The sequence below is a fragment of the Drosophila ficusphila genome, unplaced genomic scaffold (genome assembly GCF_018152265.1).
Source record: "Drosophila ficusphila isolate 14025-0441.05 unplaced genomic scaffold, ASM1815226v1 contig_414, whole genome shotgun sequence".
Lineage (NCBI taxonomy): Eukaryota > Metazoa > Arthropoda > Insecta > Diptera > Drosophilidae > Drosophila > Drosophila ficusphila.
Window position 1 is genome coordinate 930,972 of NW_025064328.1, and position 25,885 is coordinate 956,856.

The 25,885-nt window shown below is 42.1% G+C and overlaps 3 protein-coding genes across 4 annotated transcripts; 1 reads left to right on the forward strand and 2 right to left on the reverse strand.

The window, feature by feature from the left end:
• Positions 1-450: 450 nt before the first annotated feature.
• On the forward strand, positions 451-6,893 carry LOC108095124 (retinal homeobox protein Rx). 2 transcript variants are annotated; one of them, XM_017196063.2, is made up of 5 exons: positions 451-867; positions 2,594-2,921; positions 3,077-3,206; positions 5,755-5,842; positions 6,063-6,893. In XM_017196063.2, exons 1-5 carry the CDS (start codon positions 711-713, stop codon positions 6,644-6,646), a joined length of 1,287 nt encoding a protein of 428 aa, XP_017051552.1. In that variant the 5' UTR covers positions 451-710; the 3' UTR covers positions 6,647-6,893. The 2 variants fall into 2 exon arrangements, with proteins under 2 accessions (XP_017051552.1, XP_017051553.1); XM_017196064.2 differs by lacking the exons at positions 5,755-5,842; positions 6,063-6,893 and adding an exon at positions 4,410-4,820.
• A 4,011-nt stretch (positions 6,894-10,904) lies between these two features.
• On the reverse strand, positions 10,905-11,893 carry LOC108095133. The gene is made up of 2 exons (XM_017196072.2): positions 11,757-11,893; positions 10,905-11,409 (listed from the first exon to the last, which is right to left on the reverse strand). The coding sequence occupies exons 1-2, from the start codon at positions 11,818-11,820 to the stop codon at positions 11,285-11,287; spliced, it is 189 nt and encodes a 62-aa protein (XP_017051561.1). The 5' UTR covers positions 11,821-11,893; the 3' UTR covers positions 10,905-11,284.
• A 4,088-nt stretch (positions 11,894-15,981) lies between these two features.
• Positions 15,982-18,308, reverse strand: LOC108095161 (actin-57B). The gene is given in 3 exon segments (XM_017196119.2): positions 15,982-16,314; positions 16,316-17,271; positions 18,172-18,308. Coding segments are annotated over 3 exon segments (1,131 nt in total). The 5' UTR covers positions 18,212-18,308; the 3' UTR covers positions 15,982-16,179.
• Between the last annotated feature and the right edge of the window lie 7,577 nt (positions 18,309-25,885).

Below are 25,885 nucleotides of genomic sequence, written 5' to 3' on the forward strand. Positions count from 1 at the left end.
GTGAAATAAATAAAATTAATGAGCAAACCAAGCTAGTTAGTTGCAACTAATGCAAGAGGCTACAAAAGAGAAAGGTGTCAGGGGAAAGTAGTAGAGAGAACTCATTCCGAGAGAGAGAGAGAGAGAGAGAGAGGGCCAACACCCCTTAGCCAAAAAGCTACCTGCAACTCACACACGAGCCACAAGCGAACCAACCCAACACAGATAAGGATACTCAGATACTCAGTTACTGAGTTACTGAGATACTGAGATACTGAGATACCGGTGGGAAACTACCCCTGGTGATGGAGAGCGAGAGCGAGCGAGACGGGCTGACTGGCGGGCAGGACATGGGCGAAGGCGAAGGACCGGGATTCGAGAGCGAGCCTCGCCCATTTCACTTGCAATCAGCCAACGGTTCGTGGACGTATTTAAACCCACTTTCCGCAGGAGTCGCACTCAGTCGGTGGTTGTTGATCGTCACGAGCAGTCGATTCAGCTCATTGAAGTTCGTCGCAGTGGCTGTGAAATCCAAATCAAATCGAATCCTCGACTAACCCAATAATTGCAATTAATTAAGAAATTTTCGGTGCGTGTTTGTTGCTTCCGTTGTGACAATAATTAAAAGCTTCCAAACTAATTCTGTAAGAACGCAAGAATTAATTAAGAAAAAGTGTGCAAAACTATTTAGTAGTAAATCTTAACGGTTTGTGAGCTCTGCCGGTGGAGCTATGATGACCACGACGACCTCGCAGCACCACCAGCACCACCCAATCATGCCGCCAGCCATGCGCCCCGCCCCCGTTCAGGAGAGTCCTGTCTCACGCCCCCGCGCCGTCTACAGCATCGATCAGATCCTGGGCAACCAGCACCAGATCAAGCGCAGTGGTGAGTTTAGCCGAATTAAAAACATTGAGTAAAAACTATATACTTAAAAGTGGAATGGTTGTCTGAAAGTCGAAGATTGCCGTCGGCGTTCTGAAAAGGGTTCTGAAACGTTTTAAAAAATATTGAGTTCACTATAAGTAACTCGTTTCTAAGCAAACGCAAGCTTTTTGAATCATTAAACCAATTTTTATTGAACCTTGGTTGTTGAAAAACACAAATTTGTTTTTCGGTTAATGTTATAACTACATATCCTACTTAAAATAATAAGTGTAAAAGAAATTGTTGTAACCTTTTTCGGGTAATTTAAAAGTAGACATTGCAAAACATATTACAAAAACTGTAGGGCCATTTAAAATTTTGTTTGTTAAAATCATATAAATCTGATCTTAACTTGAATATTTTATTTATTTTACTTATGAGCGATTTTGCACTTCAGGACTGTTTAGATTTGTAATGTTATTAGACATTGATTATCCGCCCATCATAAACATAATTAAAACACCCTGACAAGGACATAACTTACCACCAGCTGGGCAAGAAATTAAGCTAGACTCCATTCAAATTCGATAAGGTCCCCGGAAATCCCACTCCATAATGAGACCCCGGCTCCACTCCACCGTTGACCACATCAAAAAGATCCTTTCAAGCGGCCATAGCGAAGTGGGGAGACCGAGTGACACCGCCACCGGTGCCACATGGTTTTCCATCTCGTATGCAAATTGCCCGTAAAGGACATTCTATCATAGTTAGTGAGAGGGTAGGGCAAAAACTTTCCGGCAAACACCGACCTCGAACTCCACCCAGAGCAAAAAAAGGAAACATATCATGACAATGGGAGGTGTTCGGCATGTCGGAACTCTTGTTTGGGGGCGTGGCCAAGCTGCAGGAGGCACTTCACCCAAGGATCCCCGAAAGAAAAAAGAGAAGAAAAAAAAACACTGTGTATCAAAACATATCTGGCCGGATATAAAATCCGTGGAGGGGGATAAAAGCAATTGCGTCATTAGACCCGTAATTAGATTGAAGTTCTTGGGCGTGCGAGTGTATCAGGGATCAGGGACTAAATTGCCCGGCAGGATTTTCGGAATCACGACACCCATTGGTCCAGGTTGCAATTTGGCGAGAACGAGCGGCGTGCGCACCGCAGGACACTGCATCCTGTGAGCCTCGTAATTTGATGCTCGCTGGAAATTACCTTTTCGCCACAACAGGCTGCGTAAATGTTACGAAATACGATAAGGATACATCGAGACCGGGGACGTATCCTGCTGAGCAGGGACGTGTTCTGGTGCCATTGTGAATCCGATTAATTTGAGGTTCATTAAAGTTTGATTACACGTTTTTTGCTGGCTCTGAAAGGAAACGTTTTGGCTATTCAAAAATGAAAAACCCAACTTGCCTTCGGGTCGTGTGAAAGGATATTTATATATGCTTGCCAAACTTTTTTTTCCTTGCTTTTTATATTTATTTGTTATTGATTGCCAAATCAATTTGCGTAGCTTTCGAGCACTTGAAGGATTTGATTTTTTCGAGACTGCGAGCGGAGAATAAAAAGGGGGTTAAAATCCAGGATATAACTACTTCAGTTACAATTGAGTGAATTTCAATTTCTGCAGCTGCCGTTTGGCTTTTGCGATTCTCAAAGTCAAACGCGAAACTTTTTGTTTCGCCGCACTCGAGTTCAATTGGAAATTGTTTAACTTTGCCCTCCGCCCCCCCGTTTTAGATACTCCCAGCGAGGTGCTGATTACGCATCCCCACCACGCTCATCCCCATCACATCCACCATTTGCACGGCAGCAACAGCAACGGCAATGGGAGCAATCATCTGTCGCAGCAGCAGCAACACCACCAGCAGCATCAGCAACACCAGCAGCAGCAACAGCAGCAGCATCAGCAGCAGCAGCAGCAACAATTGCAGGTTCAGGCGAAGCGGGAGGACTCCCCAACGAACACGGACGGCGGACTCGACGTGGATAACGATGACGAGCTGTCCTCCAGTCTGAACAATGGCCATGATCTCAGCGACATGGAGAGGCCGCGAAAAGTTCGAAGGTGAGTGCAGCAGCGGCAATCCGCTTAGCAGATCAAATCGTATTTACCCATTGTCGGGCTATTAAAAAGCATCCAAACAAAGGGGAAAATTCTGTTATCTGATGTGTATAACAACCATCTAACGAACCGCCGTTGCCTGCCTTGATTTTTCACAGATCTCGCACAACATTTACAACGTTTCAATTGCATCAGCTGGAGCGAGCCTTCGAGAAGACCCAATATCCCGACGTTTTCACAAGGGAGGATCTCGCCATGCGCTTGGATTTGAGCGAAGCACGCGTGCAGGTAATTGAAAATGGATTTCCATTCGCGCAATTATTTTCGAATTAAGTTGCACTAGCAAAGAACTAGAACTAGAAGCTTCTTCGTTTGGAAAACTTGGCAATGCCAAATAACAAGCGAATAAACCACTTTTAGGGTCTGGGAACTTGAATGAGCGAGATAAAGCCGTGAAACAATCGCCGAACCCAATTTGTAAATGGTCTTTGGAACACTTAAACCCCACTTTGTATACAAACACGATTAGATATAGTCGGAGGGTTGATGTCGTTGCGTCCCTTTTTTTAGGGGTTGGCCCAAGGACATTAGATATTGTGATTTTTCAAATGATTAAATTGGCCGCGCTCACATGGTGTTGGTATTTTTATTAACTCTACTTTTGGGTAAACAATTAAAGTGGCTTTGGGTGGCTGTCTGCAGGACACGCGGCTAAATACACCCTACTACACATGTAATTAGGGTGTCCTTTTCCCTCGATTCGCATACAAATTGTTTTCAGTTCAAAATGCTTTCAAACACTTCACATTTGATTGAGCGATTCGCTCAATTTCGATGCCGTTGACAGGGAAAAGGGAAAAATCGCAGTATCGCAGTCGAACAAAAAATAAAAAAAAGTGAAGTGAATGTAAAACAACTTGACCTAAGCACTCTCGCTGAATCGCACAGGGATTACTGGCTCTGCATACAAATTGTCCGTTTCACGGTCTTCATCGAGATCCGCACTCGCATCCGCACATCCGCATTCGCATCCCCATTCTCGTCCTTCGCGTCCTTGCTCTTATTCGTATCTGTTAGCAGATTAACTGTAATTGGTCATTGATTCGCATATGCAGAGCGTTTTTGGGCACTTGAATAGTAACCGATGATTTTTTCCCAGCTTTGAGCTGATAGATACAAAGTATCTGTATCTGCAGCGTAATCCTCGCTTGTTTTGGGGTTGGTGAATGGGCAATTATTTTGGGATTTGCATGCTTGTTGTGTGGAGCAGTCAGAAAAAAGGAGTAACCATCGGCTTAGCTCCCGGGTTAAGTCAAATTTTTATTGGGGTATTACAAAAAAAAAAGGATTTGTGAGCTGTTTAAAGTATTTTATACACTTATAACAATTAACTACGTTTATTCCACATATATTCCTACCAATACCTATGAAGTTCCAACTTGTCAAAAAATACTCTCAACAACGTTTTTCTCTTCCTTCTCTTTTTTTTAGATCCCTGTTAAGAATGGGTTTAAATGCAATCCATTATTTTTTTGGGGACAGTTTCTTCTCTCGTTTTGATCGCACATGTGTGATAAATGCTGAACGGATATCCGCAATTCAACTTTTACTGCCTGGCTGCTTTAGCACAGTGGTTTAAGTTGCTCGCATTATAATTGCTGCCAACTGACAATTAAAAAGCCCACAAAATCGCACACACACACAAAGCAAGTAAAAGGGGTGGGAGTGTGCGTTGGGTGGGTGGCATTTTCCCAGCAGACACACAGGACACAGGACAATAATTGGCAGCAATTATAGCAAGGAAATCGTTGCTAATTTACTACTCGCTCAACTGCACACATTGTTGCAGATTCTGGGTGGCGTAGATGGGGATTCGTCTAAATACAGGGTGTCTATAATTGCGGAGACTCCTCTATTGTCTCGAAAACTCGTCGACAAGTACAGTTCTCAAGTGATTTCAATTTACAAACAATTAATTTTCCCATCAGATGCAAGAGCCTCTGCTCAGATTGAAAATTCTTTCCCCCGAAAAACGGAAATGTGTGTGCAGAAAACGCCTATTTTGTGAGGTGGATTGGTGGGTGGTTGGGTGGTTGGGGGGTCGGTCAACCCCAAACCCCAAGTAAGTGTCGAAAAATGCATAAGACACCCTTTTTGTCTGAAGAGCGAGACAGAATGAGAGCGTTGCAAATCAGAGCAGAACACTTCCGATTGGATGCCATTGTATTTGACCTCCCCTCCCGCTGCCCCCTTTCCACAACACCTGTGTCCTTTGGCTCAGACACTCGGAGAAGGAGCGATCCAAGGACCGTAAGGACTCAACTTTTCGAGCCCACAGATTGATAGATTGGAAAATTGTTCGGCTTTTGGTCAAAGTCAAAGCAATTACAAGACGCTTGGAGAAGCGGTAGTTACTTTAAACTATTTCTGGTTCGATTATTGAATACCCTTCAATATAGTGAAAATGAATATAAAGAAATTATAATTGTGACTAATCATGTCTCTCATGAAAAATTCTTCTTTTAATGATATTGTTTTATACAATTTTAGTCACCCTTAGTTAATAAAAAAATCTAAGAGTTGATAGTTCCTTTTCTTTGGTTTTTTAAAAAGCCAATAAAAAATGTTCATTAAAACTTTGCTAAAGAAAACATATAATGAAAGCTTATAATTGTTGTGAAGATAGGAAGGACCTTTCCTAATTTAGGAGCTAATGTAAATATCTTAATTAGATTTTGTAGTCCCAGCTTATTACACCTCGAATTCCAAGTTCACTCAATTTTGCATGTGTTGAACTCCATCTCTAAAGTTCCCCCATCTTTTTGTGCACTTGCAGGTTTGGTTCCAGAACCGTCGGGCTAAATGGCGCAAACGTGAGAAGTTTATGAATCAGGACAAGGCCGGCTACCTCCTGCCCGAGCAAGGTGAGTGTAAAACCAACCAACCAACCACCCGCCTCACAAGCCACCCACTTTTCCACCCACCCGGCGATACGCATTTGATTTGTCCGCAAATTGCCAAATTACGTGTGCAACATAATTAGGAATTATGTCGCTTGTGTCGCTTTTGTCGCTTGTGTCGCACCCCCTTTTCATGATTTTGGACTAGCACACTAATGAAATCGTCCTTTCTGCCGCCTTTCAGGTCTGCCAGAGTTTCCGCTGGGCATTCCCCTGCCGCCGCACGGACTTCCAGGACATCCGGGCTCGATGCAGTCGGAGTTCTGGCCCCCGCACTTCGCCCTCCACCAGCACTTCAATCCCGCTGCAGCCGCCGCCGCCGGCTTGTTGCCCCAACACTTGATGGCCCCGCACTACAAGCTGCCCAACTTCCATACCCTGCTTTCCCAGTACATGGGTTTGAGCAATCTCAACGGGATTTTCGGAGCGGGAGCAGCGGCTGCAGCAGCGGCGGCTTCGGCGGGTTATCCCCAGAATCTGTCGCTCCATGCGGGATTATCCGCCATGAGCCAGGTGAGCCCGCCGTGCAGCAACAGCAGTCCACGCGAGAGTCCCAAGTTAGTGCACCATCCCACGACGCCCCTGGCCACGCCCCCTGCTTCGGGAGGTAGTGGAGGTGGAGGAGGAGGGGGAGGTGGAGGTCTGGGGGGAGCCACCTTGATCTCCGGCGGTCTGATCTCAACGGCCGCCCAATCGCCGAGCAGCGCCACCGGCGGCAGCAGCAACGCCTCCACTCCCGTTTCCGTGGTCACCAAAGGCGAGGACTGAACGCTCCGTGATATTTGGATTCGTCGTTATGTACATACATATGTGTAGATATCTAGTTGTATTTATGGTTATATATTATATATAGTAGCCCACGCACTGTATCATACATGGAGCTTTGTCTATGGCCAAGGTTAACGTAGTCGTAACAGCCTAAGAATTATTACTATCTATCTGTAAGTGATCTTCGAGCGTAATTAGCCACATGCGAATAGCTGTAATGCGGACATATGGTAGTCTACCCACTAAGGAAAACTGTCGAGAAATAAACGATATGAAAAGAAAACTTTTGTATTTTATGGTTGGGAAGGTGGTAATCGAATTTCTTAAAGCGACATTGGAATCTTAATATCGGTGACTTTGTTACAATGCACGTAACCAGTTCTAATAAAATTGTTCTTAATTCTGTGCAATATACCATCTTAAAAAGTATATAGAGGCTCTATATTTCAGGACAGTAAAAAGACCTCAAAGGAGCGAAAAGCATCAATGAAATTGCATTGAACTTATATTTCAAACCAGATCAAATCAAAAAATTGAAAGCACTTTTTTCTATTTTCTAGTAGATCCGTTGATAACGTTTAATAATGGCAAAATCTTTTTCAAAATCCGTGTATTGAGGTTTTTGGTACTCTAAGATGGTTCATTTCCTCTTGATTTTGTACTTCAATGCCAGAGTTAATCTCCCGGTCAACTTCCGTTAACCTAAGCAATTTTTTAATTTCCCCCTCTCCATTGCAAAAGAATATCAAAAAGTTTCCCTACCTTAAGTAGGGATTATGACCCTACAAAGTCTCATTATAAATTGCTCAAACGCTACAATTGATTGTATACAAACTCGACTCGACCTTTCATTTTGCCAGAGTCAAATGAAAACGATCTTGAATCCAGAAATAGTCGACGACGACCTACCCCGACAATTGAAAAGGCCAAAAAGCGGGGAGTTCAAATCGTATAATAATCTCGATATTATGTCAAATTTGCCGACCGAGAGGAAATGTTGCATAACATGTGAAGAGACGTCGAAGGAGCCCAGAAAGTCGGCGAGAAGAGGCGAACAATGGACTTTTGAAGGAATCTATCGCATTGTGCCAGACAGCCGTGGAGGAAATGCAATTCTATGGGATGTGTGAGCCAAAGGATTTGCACCGAATTCAAGTGGTGGTGGCTGCACGGGGGAAACAGGACGAGTCCTTTTGTAGCCGGGCCGCATGCAGAGCTAAATGCTATATTGATATCTCGTAATTTGTGCCATAATTACTTTTTAATAATTTCGCACAGCGCTCGAAATCGCTGCAGGATATCGCATTGTTCGCCCAATGGCCTCAAATTTAATAATCAAACGCCGTCAAGTTCCTGCTCAGCAAAGTCCTGTCTAGAGTTCGTTCCCCGATTCGGATTCAGATTCGGATGCGGATGCGGATTCGGGTTGGAATTTGATTACACTTACCACTCACTCGTTCGAAATTCGGGATGGGCGAGGTCAGAGCCAAATTCCCTGCACAAATACAGGCGCACAATAATAATGAGCGAAATGCGCGACTTAACGGATTTGTCACAGTCAAAAGGATACGCCAGGAGGGGGAGGAGCAGGCGGGACCAGTCAAAAGAAGCTCTCATAAAACTCATATGCAATTGCCTTTTGTGGCCGTCCTTTGTGTACAAGGTAGCTGAAGACAGCCTGGGAATGGAAGGACCTGCCGGCGATTATACTCTTTCGATTGGGAACTTTGGCTGGGAATTCAATATTTGAATTAGTTATATGTATTTTGTTGATAGTAAAAGTTATAATAAAATTGTTGATGTCGTTTGAGTTGGATATTTTATTAACAATTACAAGACATTTTTGTAGCTTATACGTATTCTATTTCTTTCATTATCAATACGTTTAAAATATAAATATATTATACAAAATGTTAATATGTTAGCTTGAATGGGGATGTAACAGAAACTTGAATGGGTTTCAATTTGTTTGTTTAAACTAAACTACCACTTCCTAACTATATTTCTGTTTGCCTCTTTCTATAAATATACATAATTTACAAATAATAATTTATAACTTTTTCTACTTAAAAGAGTATTCATATTTCCACAAACGCCCACCCGCCTTTCATCTTGTTTCTATCAACGAAAATTCAATAAGTTGAAGTAGATCTTTTATTTGTGCAAGTGTTTGGCCAAGCAGCGGTGGTGGGCGGTGAAAAAAGGTGGGCGGGGTAAGCCGCCCATCCACATTTCGGGCCACCCAAAACGTCCTTGTGTGTGTGTGTGTGTGTGTGTGTGTATGTGTGTGCGCCCATGGAATTTCATTCGGTGTGCAAATGCAGCGCATCGCTCTGCGGGCTATAAATATATGAAATTTATCAAGTGGCCCTTCGAGTTTCGCATTTGTGGCTCTACGAAATTGAGTGTCGAGGACCGTCGTCGTCGTCTTTCCATGGTATTTGGAAGTATTTGCAGTCGGCTCAGTGCAATTTCACCTTGTGCAGGCACAAATTTTTCACGAGAGCCAAATGCTCTTCAAAATGCCCAACACAAAATCAATTTCGTCCTCGACACTCGAGCGCATTAAAATGGTAACAGTTACGCAAAACAAGAGCAAGTGGACGCGATTCGAGGCGGTGGGCGGTGCAAAAACTGCCAGCATTTTCGACCCGCATATATAGGGATATATATTATATGAGTATAAGTATATATGTCGCCGGCAATCCGCACGTAATGAGCGACAGTTGATGATGCTCTGAATACAGCGGTAATTAAACAAGTTAAATCCGCTCAACAGACGCTCAAGAAAGATTTCACCTTGCAGTGGAAATTCGCCTCGTTTCGTCCGGTTCTGTTTTTCCGTCGTATTTTCATTTCATTTGGCTCGACGGCAGCCGCAATGCTCGTTACGCGCACTTAAAAATTTATTTCGCATTTAATTCATCAAAAGTTGTCAGCGGAGTAATTACGCAGATTGTCTGGCTTTTGTGGGTGGGAAGATGCCGCCTAATGAGCGCCATTTTGTGGATGCCACACAAAAAAGGGACGCATGGGCGCTCCGTAATTGCTGTAATTTGTGACCACTTGAGAGGCACCGTTTTGAAGGAGTATCGGGTTGCTCCGTTGATCGTCGATCGGTCGAACTAAATTGCCAACACACCGCAACATGCAATTGCCAAGGAAAACATTTCCGACAGGATACTTCGGAAATACCATAAGTACACTGGCGACAACTGGGAAACACGATACTTTTGTGTCGAAATGCTCCCGCTCCTGCTAAGTATTTCAAAGCGCACCGACGGCAGATCCTTTCCAGCTGAGACTCCTCACAAAAAGGTGAGGATATTCTGCAGGAGATGTCCCTCCTAAGATGCCAGCCTGCTGACTTCAAATGTGGCTAAGCTGCGCCTAATTTTATCGATGACAAAACTACTCGTCCCGTGATTAAAGAAAGAGCAGTGCCCCGTGGTTTTTGTTTACCGATTTTAGCCATAATGGTTTCATGCCTGATTTGGCTGATGAGGTCCTTGGGCAGTTTCAGGTAGAATTGGGTGTACTGTATAGCAGGCAGCTGGAGAGGCTTGGGCAGCCAATTGTGTCCTCATTAGCCAATGGTCTACCTCGACCAATTGTTGGGACAGTTGAATACCGTGGATGCCGTCTACTCTTTATACTCAGGTGATAATCACCATTTTTAGATTGTTCCTGGTGAAGATGTTACGTTATAAATGATTAAAAAGTAACTAACTTAACTTTAAATGACTCTTGCCACAAAAGCTCATAATAATTAAAAAATAAATATTTGCTTATTAAGTTTTTCTAAGGTCTATATATAGAAAATGTATTCTAATGGATGATAACGATAGGCAAAATTATAAATAAAAAAGTAAAAATAAAAAGACCAACGAACGAGTGCTGATCGATGGCTATATAAATCGCATTTATAGCTGTTAACCAGAGCGCATAGTCGTAACTATAATAATAAATTAAATAAACAAACAAATATATCAAAACGGGCTCGAAATAGGGATAACGGCGAAAAGAGAAATACTATTAAATTAAGTTAATCAAATGTATGCGCTGTGAAATTAAGCAGCTGCTGCTCTGTTCGCTCTGTTTGCATTTCCACCTTGCCGGCGTTTGGCCCGCTCACAACCACAGGCTCATAAATTATATTAATAAAAAAGGCAATGGCAACAACAATTCCAGTTAAGGGACACTGAGGAGAGGAGGGTGGGGGGTGCGGGGGGACACATGTGTGTCATTGCTGTTAAACTTTGTTTACATTTTGTTTATTAAACGACGCGGAAAACTAGCGACATTCAGGCCAAGTTGCCAGCAGCGTGTTAGAAACTATATCGGGTCACACCTGACTGCCAATTCGCTACCCCTTTTTGCTCGGTTGCTTGTATTTGATTTTAATTAAATTTCCGCAACTTTGTCACAATTTGTTTGTGTTCATGGAGCCCAGTCCTCTGTTGGCTTGCGTGTTGCTGTTCTCGCCTTCAGCTCCTTTTCGATGGCTTTGTTTGCTCGGCTGGAGGACGTGAATGGGAATGTGAAAAGTTCAGCCAGTTCAGCCAGTCATTAATTGCCGGGCCAACACCTTGGCAGGTGTCGCTCGTTAGGTTTGTGACGTGAAAATTTGCCTGGTTTCTAGTCGTTGAAAATGGGCTTCTTCCTATGGCGACTGCCCTCAGCTAGCAGCATTTCGTCCTCCGGCTCCAGGATGTTCTCCAGCTGCTGCAGGACCTCCGGAACGCGAGCCACGTTGGTGCGTTCTGCAAAATGGAGAGGAAGTCGTAACCTTACGTTAGAAAAAAAGTTTATTAAGGAACTAAGAAATTTAAAATATAATTTCTCAGTTATTATTAGTTTTAAATATTTACAAGCATTTTAAAGAATAAGACTTCTCTCAATAAAAAAGAACAGCATCTAAAAAATGTCTATTCATTTAGATCCAATTTTATTTTCGGCTATTGCAGGCTTAAAAACAAGAATGTTTACCAATTAATCAACAAGTATTTAACTGAGCTTAAAATGAAGAAATTTATTGAAAAATTTATGTTCTAAGATATTAATTAAACTATTTCCCCGTAAAATATATAATTTTTTTAATTGAACTCACCAAGCTCGTCGAATATATCGACGATTGTTGGCATAGGACGGCCAAATTCTTCCATGTCTGCCATGCTGAAGGTGCCTAAAATTTGTTTTGTAAAAAATTGTTGCCCTGTTGAAACGAAAAGTGTTTTTTGAATGACTAGAAACGCGATACGACATCGGGGGCAGTGCCTGCCTGGGAATCGATACGAACGTTCGATACTTTGATTCCGCGCTGTCTCTTCTACTCGTTGTCCCTTTTTGTCCTGGTAGTCGGTTCATTGTGTGTGTGCCAATTATTACGCCTGATTTAATAAAATCAATGAGGCTCTTAACTGCTCTAAGTGGCTGCTAATCGTTTCGGGCAACAAAAAAAATAAAAAGGCGAGTGAAGAGCGAAAATGGAAATAAAATTGTTATGTTCGCTGCGACAGTGACACATCAAACGGAATGGATGACAATTGGAGCTCTCTCTCCTTACCAACGAAGCAATTCCATTCTATCCGGAATGTCTTCCTCGATGTCTTCCCGTCTGTCTGTCTGCCGAAGGAGCCTTCATTGACTCACAACCCACCGGAAACGGAAACGCGCCGCAAATTGCAAAGTTTGAGCAGCAGCACTCTCCCGCGCGCTCCACAAAATTAATTTCATCTTCGATTCCTGGTCGTGGGCGCTTTCTATGGCGGGAAATTGGCAGCAATTTTCTTTGCACTCCTCGCGATTATAATAAATGCGAATTTCCTCGGCCATTTCCTCGGCAGTGAAGGAATAAAAAAATACGCATCTCCGATGAGGCGTGGCCTTGCCCGAAAGTCCTTTGTTTAATCGCCGTCAACATCCATGAACTCATATTTCGATGAGCGGAGCCATTTTTTTTTTTTTTTTTTATTCGTTCGCCTCGTTCTGCTGAGGATTTGGGTTTTATTTTTTTTGCCGCTTTCTGCATGAACAGTTTCAAGGACATGACCGAGAATTCAAGTGCGCGGCACTTGAAATAACAGAGAAATATCTAGGAGTGAAAGGACCAGTCGGACAATAAGGCAGTGTGAATTTGTCATTTGTGCAGCCAAAGTAGAGTTAAATCAGGCGCATAATTACCCCGGCTCACATGTGTGTGAGTGTGAGTGAGTGAGTGTGTGTGAGCGGACTTAGGACATGTGAAAAAAGGTGTAAAGGTGAAAGGTCGAGGGGATAAACGAGTGCATGTGTGTGGGACTCGGGGTTTCAAAGCGGCAGCTTATTTAAATTGCTAAATGCTCGCATTATTTGTGCTAATTTGTGGGCAATTTTCGAATGGCTACTTTTCACACATAATGCTACGTGCTACTGGCTAAAGTGTTTCTCAGCCGAGCTGCTTAGGCGAAAAAGATCTCGACTGAGCCAGCTCTTTAGAAACTGCCAAAGTACTTGAGATTATACTCGTTTCGAAGAGGTCTCAAAAGTAATTTTCCTGCTAGGGGGTTGGATGGTTTTTGGTGGGGAGGTCAGGACAAGCATTTACCTCCCAGATGGAACCAAGTCTATTAGAGTCAATTAGCGAGCGATTATAATGACTGGCCGGTGGTCCATCCCCCTTGTCACTCAGACATCCACCGAGTCAATCAGCCCTCCTGCATCGCTTTAAAGTCATTGAAAAATTTGCACATAAATTGCGTAAAGTGCACATTTTTGTTTTGTGTTTTTTGTTCTGCCCTAACACGTTTACACGGCCTCGTCGAGGTCCTCGGCCAGGTCGTCCTGTTCCTGTTCCTGTTCGAATGGGCTGCACCCTTTTGCCTGTTCGTAAAACGCCAATCACCCCCAATGCCAGTGCGTGTATGTGTGTGTGTGTGTGTGTATGTGTTAACCACGTGAATGCATCACCCCTTTTTTGTCTGTGTGAGTGAGTCGTCCCTCCTCCTCCGTTCGATTCGCTTGCTTTTCTTCTTTATTTTTATTTGGTCAGCGAAAGCGAACATTGTCAGCCCAATTTCACACAAAAAATGCAATCAAATGTGACGCTTTTCATTATCCCCGCGATTTATATTTTCAGTCGGTCGGGCGGGGAAACGGGATATGTAAAAAGGCAATGGGAACGGGAAAAATTGAAATCAATCAAATTAAATTGCCTGGATGTCAATTTTACATTGGAACGGTTTGCTTTTGAAAGATGCAGTAATTGGGACAAAACCAAGAAAGTTGTTCTCTTTAGTACTGCAAAGTATTTTGTTTAGTTGAAATTGTTAATTATAGTAAATAATTATAAACAAGTGGTTATCTTTAGTATACCCTGAAATAGTGTAAAATGTTGCATACTTTTAGGTAAATACAAGTACATACATTATTAAATTTCTTTATATGTATTGCAGATAAAGAAAAGGAAATAAATATTGTTGGAAAAACAAACAAATAATTGTTTTAAGATAAAATAAAACATTTTTAATCATTTATATTGTTTATAGAAATTATACATTTTTAAATTTTAAATAAAACCCGAAATAATAATGTTGAATTCCCTTTTCCTTTGTGCATTCATTGAATTACTGATTTGGTTTTTTAAGAAACGTTTTTCAAGTCTCAGAGCTTCCAACACTTCACGCTTGACTGAACTCAAGTTTGGATTTTATTATATTCGGATTTTGGTGGCATTGCAGCTTCATCGATAGTAATTGAAGTGAAAACAATGTGTGTGCTTTGGGGTGTGTGCGATGTCTCCATATAATACCAATACGATTATGCGATGCGAGCGCCTTGAAGAACTTGATGCCCTCATTGTTGGTTGGCAGCCAGAGAGGCTATACTAATTGACCATATGGGTCGTTTTGTGCGGCATACTTGAAGTTATGAAGTCGTACATAGGCGGAGGTACTTATGTGCCTTACTCGATTCCGAATATATTTGCGCTCTTTATTATGAATTTTAAATCGAATTTGAATGGAAATTAAGTACTGAAAATTGCATTATGACGACGTCGACATTGTGTGCGTGTTTATTTTTGTTTTTGTGCAAATTGATTAGTGGGACAAGCTTAAAGTCCGGGGGTTGCTAGCTTCTCATTCCGGAATTTTTTTTATCCCGTTCTGAGTCGTAAATTCCCGTGTTTGTTGTTGTGCAGCGCGGTGTAAAGTGATTCGCTTGAGAAAGTGACTTTTGGTCGGGCAAGTTGCGCCCATTTTTGTGCACTATGCAACTCATTAGCGGCATCTGTCGCCGATTCCCCCTATTTTCTGGCCAAGTGCCAGTGATTTGGGCCCATTAATTACCCATTTGTATGTGGATGCAACTAAACTTGCAACTGCAACAGGCACGTCGACAGCGAATACGAATTTCATTCATAATGCAGATCGAGTTCTAATTAAATGGCCCAACGCCATCTTGACTAATTGTCTTGGCAAACCCGGCGAGAACATTTGTCTCTCGCATGGCCATAATAATTTTCATTATTTTTTCCCCAGAATGAAATGCATTTCTGGTAATCAGTACAGAGCGGCGGCAACAAATTGACATTGGCAATTTGTTTTCGTTCGCCGCCTTTGATCACCGGGCTTGCGTCATCTGCTTTTGGCCTATCGTATTTCTCGCTGGCATAAACAAACATTTTCGGGTCTCCTCCCACTTTGGAATGCGTCTAAAAATATCGGGAATCGTTTCGAAATCTCCGCATACACAGGAAATATTTTGGGGAATATTTTTGGCATTACTAGAAAGCTTTTTGGGGTGGTATGTGTTTGGGAAATTCGAAACGCTTCGTCTGGAAGTGGAAAAGCTCCCACACAGAGCTCAAAATAGATATCCTCGAATGCTGATCAATGGAGAGCTTCTTGAAGGAGGGGAAAGATTCTTTTACAGTAAAGCTTTTCCGTTTGGATACCATATCAGTCCTAATCCCCAATGGCTTTCCCCTTTTGCCTTGCCAGAATTTTTTCCAAAATCTTTATGTTTTTAGAAAAAATTAAATCTAAAAAATCGTTTTTATTTATAAATAATTATAAATTGTTTTAATTAATATTACAATCATGAGATTATTTTACATTTCGTAGTAAATAGACCCCATCCGCTCTATTATGGGACGTTGTTAGGTGCTGTACAAAATTACATGAGGGTGTCGGTTCATTCGTAAAACAATCAAATGGCGATCAACATTTATGGGGAAGCCGCGAGCGATTAACAATTGGATGGGGATCGCGGTCCATGGCAATAGATTGAAAATTCATTGATTGATGGTCAGTCAGTAGAAATAAATATTCTCGAACCAAGGATGACACGTTCGGTGCGTGATGACGCTCAAAAACAAAAACATAATGCTTGGATGGTGTGTTGTTTTTGCCGCTGGTGGTGGATCACCCACACGACCGCTGACACCGAGAACCACCAGAAGTAGAACCAGGTGAGCAGCGGCATGGGGATGGGACCACCAGTCGTTGTTGGTGGTGGTGGTGCTGGTGGTGGTGCAGGAGTTAGGCAACTGCTTAGAAGCACTTGCGGTGGACGATGCCGGGGCCGGACTCGTCGTACTCCTCCTTGGAGATCCACATCTGCTGGAAGGTGGAGAGGGAGGCCAGGATGGAGCCACCGATCCAGACGGAGTACTTGCGCTCTGGGGGGAGCGATGATCTTGATCTTGATGGTGGATGGGGCCAGGGAGGTGATCTCCTTCTGCATGCGATCGGCAATACCGGGGTACATGGTGGTGCCACCGGACATGACAATGTTGGCGTACAGATCCTTACGGATATCCACATCGCACTTCATGATCGAGTTGTAGACGGTCTCGTGGATGCCGCAGGATTCCATTCCCAGGAAGGAAGGCTGGAACAGGGACTCGGGGCAGCGGAAACGCTCGTTGCCGATGGTGATGACCTGTCCGTCGGGAAGTTCGTACGACTTCTCCAGGGAGGTGGAGGCGGCGGCGGTGGCCATCTCCTGCTCGAAGTCCAGGGCGACATAGCACAGCTTTTCCTTGATATCGCGCACGATTTCACGCTCAGCGGTGGTGGTGAACGAGTAGCCGCGCTCGGTGAGGATCTTCATCAGGTAGTCGGTCAAATCGCGACCAGCCAGATCCAGACGGAGGATGGCGTGGGGCAGGGCATAACCCTCATAGATGGGCACGGTGTGGGAGACACCATCACCAGAATCCAGAACGATACCGGTGGTACGGCCGGAGGCGTACAGGGAGAGCACGGCCTGGATGGCGACGTACATGGCGGGCGAGTTGAAGGTCTCAAACATGATCTGGGTCATCTTCTCGCGGTTAGCCTTGGGGTTCAGGGGGGCCTCGGTCAGCAGAACGGGGTGCTCCTCGGGGGCCACACGCAGCTCGTTGTAGAAGGTGTGGTGCCAGATCTTCTCCATATCATCCCAGTTGGTGATGATACCGTGCTCGATGGGGTACTTCAGGGTGAGGATACCACGCTTGGACTGGGCCTCATCACCGACGTACGAGTCCTTCTGTCCCATACCGACCATCACACCCTGGTGGCGTGGACGACCGACGATGGAGGGGAAGACGGCACGGGGCGCGTCATCACCGGCGAAACCGGCCTTGCACATGCCGGAGCCTGGAGGATAACACAAACGGATGGAGGTCCATTAGTACGGGGAACAAAGGTTCCGGGTGCCCGTGAGGGTACCGAAAATTGCTCTAACGGACAGCGGGAAAAATTGTGCTCTAGGTACTGGATAAATTTGAGGTTCTACGGGGTAGCACATTTTCTCTCAGAAAATGCGTGAAAAATAGTTTCGGGGTCCCAACAGGGTACCAAAAATTGCTCTAACGTAAGTCGTGAAAAATTCTGGAGATTGTCTTTTTTAAATACTGGATCATTTTGGGGTACTACGTAATACAAGATTTTCTCGCAAGAATTGTGAGAGGAATAGTATCAAAACCTGCTCTAACGCATAGCGTGAAAAGATCTACTGTCGGTATATAAAATACTGCATAAAATTGGGAAACTAATTGAGATATAATTTTCTCTCTCGAAATGTTCTCATTGATTTTTTGGGGGGCTCTATGGGAAATTTAATTTCCGGAAATTTTTACTCTAGTATTGTGACCTCTAAAAAATACTTTTCTTGTAAAAGATTTCTCTTGGAAAAGTAAGCCAAATTATTTTGATGACTATATTTTATAAAATCTTTCAATGGGAAGCTTTTTTGATTCAAAGATTCAAAATGTTTTGAAAATTTAATTGAATATTTAAAATTTGAAAGTATTTTTCTTTTTATCACTACATTTTAATTTCAATTTTTTTCTTTAAAATTTTTTTTAAGAAAACTGAAGTATTTTCTAATATATTCTTTTAATTTGTCCCAAAGGACTTTTGAGTCATTCACAACTCGAAGATATTTCACTTTGGCGATCACTTTTGCACAAGTGGCTAGTATATTATATCCTTTCGATGTTTAGTCCTCATTTTGCAAAAGCGAAGGAGATAATCCGTTTGCTGGGGAATACGCACCATTGTCAACGACCAGAGCAGCAACTTCATCGTCACACATTTTGTTTGAGTTTGTTTTTTTTTACGGCACCACGGGTGAGAATTAAATCAAGAGTTACGGTGTGTACGGCTTGGAACACAACTGACTGACTAAAGTATCGCCGCGTTGGTACTCGGATTTTATACCGCCACCGAAATGCCATCTCGTCCAAGAAGCGCCGCTGCCATGCCCCCCGTCGCCTCCGCCCCCGCCACGCCCCTTGCCGCCAGCAAGCACGAATACAAGTATAGGAACCGACGCTATGCTCATGGATGCGATAATGCTGCCCACCGGCCGATCCACCTAAAAATAGATCCTTCAGCATAGGGGGCTCTTTGGAAAACATAACGCGAGCGAGCGAGAGGGCGTTATATCATGGTGTTGGTTTGGTTTAGTATTGTATAGTATAGTATTGTATGGTATAGTATAGGATGTGTTTGGTATGGTATGGTACAGTATAGTTCGGCATGATCGAGCGTGGAGATCGTATCGGTTGGGATCGGGTACGATCGGTTGGGGAGCCAACCGCTCGCGATCGGTGGAACCCAGTCAAAAAGTGCCGTATAAGGCAAGGAGGCGCCTCCAGCACACTCGCTCTCTCTCACCGGCCTCTCATTCTCTTTCTTTCTCTATCTCTCTCTCTGTTTTTTCTCCCACTATATCGGCTATATAGATTTTAGAGGCGGTTCGGTTCGGTTTGGATTTTTTTTGGGTCGATCGGTGGGGGATATTCGCTTTGTTGTTGGCTTCTATTTTCCTCGTATTCCTCGTTGTTTTCATAACTTTCGTGTTTTTCTCATGTCGTAATAAATTCGTTTTCTATTTTCGATATATAGTATGTAGAGGCACACACACACATACGTACACCCGTAGCCAAATCGCATCTATATATTTTTACCAGCCTTTGCACCTTCATGCCTTTCGTTTCTATTTTTGGTAATATTTCTCACTGCGCTTCCCATCTCTTTTCCTCTCTTGCGGATCCGCCCACGCCCCTTGTAATGAGCATTAATTCAACTAATTGTTTATTTACAAAGATTGGCTATGCATAAGAAAGGGAGAAGGGGGCTTGGGGGGTTTTAAGCTGGAAAGGAATATGCTGGACCGTTACATTTCAGCTTTGCAGGGTTCCCATTTAAATTGGGTTCGGTGCAGTCTATTTTTGGGTGCAACTAAGTGGGGCATGTTTACGTTTAATGGCACAATCCGGTGAGGCCAATCGGTTCTATGGATCCTCCTCACTCTCTACGCATTTTACCCAATTCTTCTGAATCTAAATACATGGATACACAAGTATATGTAGTGCGTTTGGGCTGCTATACTACATGGAAAAACAAATGGATTTCGATGTCGCTAAATTGGAGCTGCGATCCAAGGCGTATTCATTCTCTTCCTCGCTACGAAAAATGTGTATTTCTGCACATAGGTAGATGTACATGTATCCCTAGATATATAATACCCATAAGATGGAGTCCCAGTTTATTGGGAAGAATGACTAATCCCTAACATCTAAATTGCCAAATTGACTTTATCAATAGAACTTTTGTAGTTGGAATAGGATTATTTTCGAACTATTTTTAGCGAGTTCTATATAAAGCTTTAAGTGACAACAATGAAAATATTTATCCAGAGTTGCCATAGAGAAATGTAGGGCAGGTTATTGAATTATGATTGCCGTTTTTAATAACATAAAAAATTCGACCAAAAAACTTAATTACTTTTTAGTGAAAAAAAAAATGTTTTAATTTTGTTAACCTTAATTAACATAACACAATATGTGTACTTTACTTGACGTAACATTTAAAAAAATAAATTAAAATAAAAAATATTTACCAATTAAAAATGTCCAACATTTTTTGGGGATTATACCCGAAATAAAAAACTGCTATATGTTTATGTTAATTTTTTCGTATTTTCCAAAAAAAATTTTTTTTTGGAAAACGAATTGATTTTTGGAAACCGAATTTTTGTTCCCGATAAAATGGTTTCATTTTCCTAAAAGGTTGGATCTCGAAAAAGGTCTAAAAAAAGATTTTAACAAATATGTATCAAATAATATTATTTATATTAAGTGGACAATTTTAAAATATTAGGGTTCTTAAAGTATAATTATATTTAGTTTAGTTTTTATCATTAGCCTTATAATAATTGTAATGTTTGGGTCTGATTTAAGTAATTCTTGTCTAATTTAATCCGTTAGCTTAAGCCCTACTTTTTATCATTGCTCACATGAAAGAACTCAACCGTAAGTTCAGAGTTAATTAAAAGTATATCAGTGTCAGACTAGGCGTGACTTTCACCGGGTGACCATTTATCCCAGCAACCACCACGCAAATTGGCAAGGACCCTCAAGCCTTCGGCAGTCAAATGGCAAAGCCAAACTTTGTCGTTTGCTCGTTAAAATAACGAAAATAAAGCCAATTGCAAATAGATTATATAAATGGCTAAATCAAAATTTAATAAAGCCCAATGCAGTGTGCACTCGCTGGAGCGGAGGGAAAGTGGGAGGGTCGTCGACTGTCACCAGTAGTGGCAGGACCAAGGAATTTTAATAATGATCACGTATCCTGGCAGCGAGTCCACCTTGTTGTTTTAGTGCACGTGCGCCAATTGCCAACACTAAAGGGATTCATTTGTGAATTATCCAATGCCGAAAATCCAGTCTCTATCCCCTCCGCAAAAGCAGGACTACCCCCATGCCGATGAACCTAAATAAACACCGAGCGGAGTTCGAAGGTTGGGAATCAGCGAAAACAAATTGCAATTGAGCCGGCAAAGGACCTCGCTGGATGGGTGACAAAAAGTGGCCACCACATCGCACAGTCACAGTTCAAGGATGAGGATGAGGATTTGGATTCGAATTGGGACAGGGACTGGGATTCCGAGTCAGATTCTGATTCTGATTCAGATTCAGGAGGGATACAGTCGCGATGCGCATTTGACAGCTCAAGCGGAATGCACACAGACGACGGCGATGGCGAGGATGAAAGGCGCTGGTGGGTCAGGGGTCACGCCCAAAGCCAAGGTAACAAGCCGGAACATGGCAGTGGATGAAGGATATAGGGCTGATCTGCTGGGAAAAGTCGACAGAGGTCCACCCCCATTTTTGCCCCATTTAAAATGCCTTGGATTTCCATGAATTTCGACGGAATTTTTATTAAGTTGCCAATTTGGCAATTGACAGAGTTGATCAAAGTGGCTGGGCAATTGCGGGGTTGGCCGCATATTTCCCTCAATTTCAGTGTGAATTAATTTCAAATTAGTTTGCCACATGCATTTCAGGATTTATTGGATTTTCGCAGGCGCACACAAACATCGGGGGGAAAAACAAAAGGGGTGCGAAGAGGGAAGGGTTAGCCACAATCCACAATCCTCTTAATAGGCCTAATCACAATCGATGGCCGATGACCGGTGATTTGTTTAGCGCATTAGCAGCTCCAGTGTTGACCACTGTCCAGCTGCCACAAACTCATCTGCCACTTGGCAGCAACTCCTGCCAATGCCCCTTCCCCTGCACCTTTTAGTGGTCGGAAACGAGGTCAGGCGAACGCATATAAACACACCATTTCGATTCAGATTGTGATTTCTGGAATGCATTAATTTGTGTTAATGGGGAAAGGAAAAGATTTCCCGCTTTTGTTAGGGTTTGGAGTGCAGGCGGGTTTTATTTTTAGGGGCCCCCACAATGGATACACACACATGGGCCAAAGTAAGTTCGCCTGGAGATGGAATTTTCCATGGGCAGTGGGCGAATCCTATCGTATTTCAGCCGAAACATTTCCTTAGACAATCGCAACCATAACTTAGCATTTAGTCATTCACGTGCTGCCTGCAATCGGTCAAAACGAAGGCAGACAAGTGGCCAGTTCTATATGCCAGACCCAAATATTCTATGCCAAATCCGCATATAGCTTTTTCCACTTGCCAGACCGAAATACTTTCGGGGTATGCGCTCCATCGAGTATTGTTTCTCGATTCTATGGGTCGCTTCTATATCTGCCCAGTCTGAGTCTGCTACACAGTTCGCCTCCAGGGCGAACCGAAATGTTCAAGAACAGAGCGTCGAGGCTAAGATGTTCTCCTTCTTTAGTGTGTCTATAGGAGATTAGAGTGGACCCAATACGTTACTGTGCAAAAATGCAGTGAAATGATTTACAAAGAATTTAATACATAAATGGGTAATGCTCTTACACTTTTTATGTTTGTAGAAATGGCTGCTTATTAGTATTAAGATTGTTTTTATAAGAATTATTTAATTAAAAATAAAAAAAGGGTAGAGCTTTGGTTAAAGGAATTAGTTCTTCCATTTTTTCAAACAATATGTTAAAAATTCTTAAAAAATTATAAAACAGTAATTGTCATATTTAAATGACACATTAAATAATTTCAAAACGTATTAGTATAATTTAAGATTAAAAATCTTTTAAAAATTATTTAGAGGAACTTTCTAAAATATAACAGAATTAAAAGATATAAGCTTGTAGATATAATATCTCAGCATAGTTAAATTTCGAATAAGTATGATTTCAATTTGCTTCTGCAGAATTTTGGTTTCCATGGGGTCACCCAAATCGGTTGCATATATCCCCGGCTATAACCTATGGGAGGAAGGAGAGCAACAACAACCAAAGTGACGCGGACATTTATGGTGTGCTCTGAAACAGATTTCTGTTCTGTTCGGTTTGCAACACACCAACACTCAGATATCTGCACACCCGCACACTCGCAAACTGGGAGCAACAACAATCATAATCGGAGAAAATGTTGTTCAATAATTTCGGCTCTGGCCGCTGGTTTCATTTCGTTTGGATGGATTTATTTTTACCGCTGTTATTTTATATACACGAAATAGAAGCAGCAAGCGCATAGGAAAAACAAAAAATATGTATCGAAAAAATGTAGAAAATTAGAGGATGAAAAAAGAGCAAGGAAAAAAGCGCCAACGCTTTCATCATCGACCAAACGGTCGCGATCAGCTGTACGTCGTCAATATGCGATATATCTCGGGTTGGATCGGAGATATATACTCTGCCGGTGTGTGTGTGTGTGTGAGATGTGTGTTTTTAATTAAAGTACAATTGTGATATAGACAAATAGGATATGCGGATACAGGGAAATTGGAAGAAAAATCTGTTTCATTTTTATTTGGCCTCATGGCCATTCAGCTTCCGCTCGGACCACTCGTGGCCATGGGAAAGCATCTTCATTAGCACCACGATCGTAATGATCGGTGTGATCATCTAAGTGGTATCCACTCGGTCTTGGACTCGGTGGTTTTTGACAATACCTATTTATAGAGCTCCCTTCGCTCTCTGCTGTTTTTTTGGTTGCTGTGGAGAACACTTGTCGCATGTCTGCTCCAAAAACAGAACCGAACCCTCGCGAAATCATTTAGGAATTTTAATTCGACTTCTTCAGTCGTCACAGAATGTGTCTCTGTGTGCATGCACTCTTTATTCTTTATTCAAGTTCAATTCAGTTGGACTTTGTCTTGCACTTGGCGTGCATCACAGTTTTATTTCATTTGTAATGTATTTTTGGTTCGTCACCCAAGCACTTTGTTTGCCCCACAAGTCCACTTCTTGGGGAGGGCGGCGCACATGTGATTCCTCAGTTTGCATTTATGCCTTATATGGCGAGCACTTGGCACCTACACACCCCAGCATTCGGGTATTTTCGGTATTCCTCCGCCCATCTATGGGTGATTCATGCGCCGCCCGATCTCTATCTTTGGCTCTCCTCCCCATCGGGGATGCCTGGGCCATCTCTCAATGTGGCTATCACTCAATCAATGAGTGATCTATAATTGTATATTAGTTTTACGCTGAAGTGAAGGGGGATGTGTAAGTGGATGAGGAAGTGGATGAGGAAGTGGAAGTGCAATGCCCCGGATGCAATCTTCCACTTAGCCTTTTCACAAAATTTATGGATCATTTTGCGTAATTTTTTTCTTTTTTAACATATTGTCTTTAAAATTACTTAATTGCTTAATAATATTCAGTGCATTAATTTACCTTAGTTAATTAAATTAGCGGTTCATGTCCTAGATGAACTAAGTGCGCCATCTGTCGGGGCCTGTTTTCTGTACGAGTGCTGGCGCTACTTATTTGTCAAAAGTAAATAGCTTAGTATCTTATCATTCATTTCATTTCTTTTTAAGAGGATACAAAACTGAAGTATATTTTATTAAAATATTTTTAAATTTTTGTATGACTGGAAGCAAGTTCGTTGTGTATACAGTAATTGCAAGTCGTTTTTGCTCAAAGTATGTCCTGGTGGTAGAGTAAAATCACTTAACGCCAAGCAGGTTTCGACTTATTTCGATTAGGTGGCGCCTTGATGTAGCAAAGACGCGAACCGATAACTAAATGTACTAAATATATCGAAATTTTCCCTCCAGCCTTAAAACTTTAAATAAACATTTTAAAACTTTCCAATTATCGTGATTAATAATTTTTGAGTCATCATCATTAACGAATGATAGCAAACATAATAAGAATCAAACCCCAGAGAACCTTAAAAAATGCCAAGTTTGCAGTTTTGTTAATTATAGCGTTTAATTTACTTTGAGAATTCTCTTCTGAAATAGTTTTATAAACTGAAAAGAGGTCTTGTTTTTTATTGTATTTGTTCCGCCAATTTTTGTTTAAATGTAGGCTCATGGCTCTTACAACTTAATTTACCATACAACACCATTACATTTTACTTTCTGTAAAATCATTTGTATTTAATGGCATGACAAGACTGGACTTAACAAAAAACCTTGTATCAGCAATCGTCATAAAGTTGGCCCTGTCCCTAAACTCTTACCCACCGCTAAGTGGCCACCATTTCCATTTCCCTCGACAATTTCACTGTAAACGCCGAGTTTTATTCCCAAGTTCTGCGCTTCATGCGCATACGAGTAGTATATGGGTGAGATTTTCCGGGTAGATGTTGTGCGTGTGATAAGCACTTCTGATGTAATTGCAGGCAATTATCATTGCGCCGAGGTCCTTTGAGCGAATTGTGACGCTCACGTGGGATATGCTTTCCTTCTCCTGTAGTAGTGGGTAGCTACAAGTCCTTAAAAAACAACAAGGACTTGTGGCTACTATATGTGTAGTTACCCCCTGGCGTGGGCTACATGCTTGCATTTTAATTGCCCGCGGCGTTAATCAATTATAATTTTATTCGTTACTTTATTAGATTCACTGCGGCTACTGCACCTGTTTTTTGCCCCTTCCCTGTGAGTCCTTTGTTTGCAGTGCATTTAGTCCTTTTTAATTGCATTTAATTACTGCTTGTCAGCATTTTTTGCCCAATGTCTCATGATTTTCTTATTAATCAAGTCATTAAGTAGCCTTGAACAGGCGATCACTGGGGCAGATAAGCACTCATAATTGGCCCGACAAGTTGGGTTATTGATGGCAGCTTTCCCCTCAGATTTCCTCACTTATTAGCTCCCCTGCTAATTGAACTCATTCCATATAAATTACAAAAAACCTTATTTGTTTTGTGATTATGCGTTGTTTTTGGGTTTAATAAATTATAACAAATACCAAAATCGATGAAACTTTCAGCTTGCTTTTAAAGCTTTATTTTAATTTAATTTAATTACTGTTGTGTAATAAAATATATTCGAAGGTATATATTTTCATTCTCGTAACCCTTTTTCCATTAAAACGCCACTTTATTGAGCTAAAATTTGTCGTA

Excerpts from the sequence above, each read along its gene's own strand:
- LOC108095133 (XM_017196072.2), bottom strand. The coding sequence starts at position 11,820 with ATGGCAGACATGGAAGAATTTGGCCGTCCTATGCCAACAATCGTCGAT. Across the intron at positions 11,410-11,756 it reads CGATATATTCGACGAGCTTG|AACGCACCAACGTGGCTCGC; the intron begins GTGAGTTCAATT and ends TCCATTTTGCAG.
- LOC108095124 (XM_017196063.2), top strand. The coding sequence starts at position 711 with ATGATGACCACGACGACCTCGCAGCACCACCAGCACCACCCAATCATG. Across the intron at positions 868-2,593 it reads GCACCAGATCAAGCGCAGTG|ATACTCCCAGCGAGGTGCTG; the intron begins GTGAGTTTAGCC and ends CCCCCGTTTTAG. Across the intron at positions 3,207-5,754 it reads TGAGCGAAGCACGCGTGCAG|GTTTGGTTCCAGAACCGTCG; the intron begins GTAATTGAAAAT and ends GTGCACTTGCAG.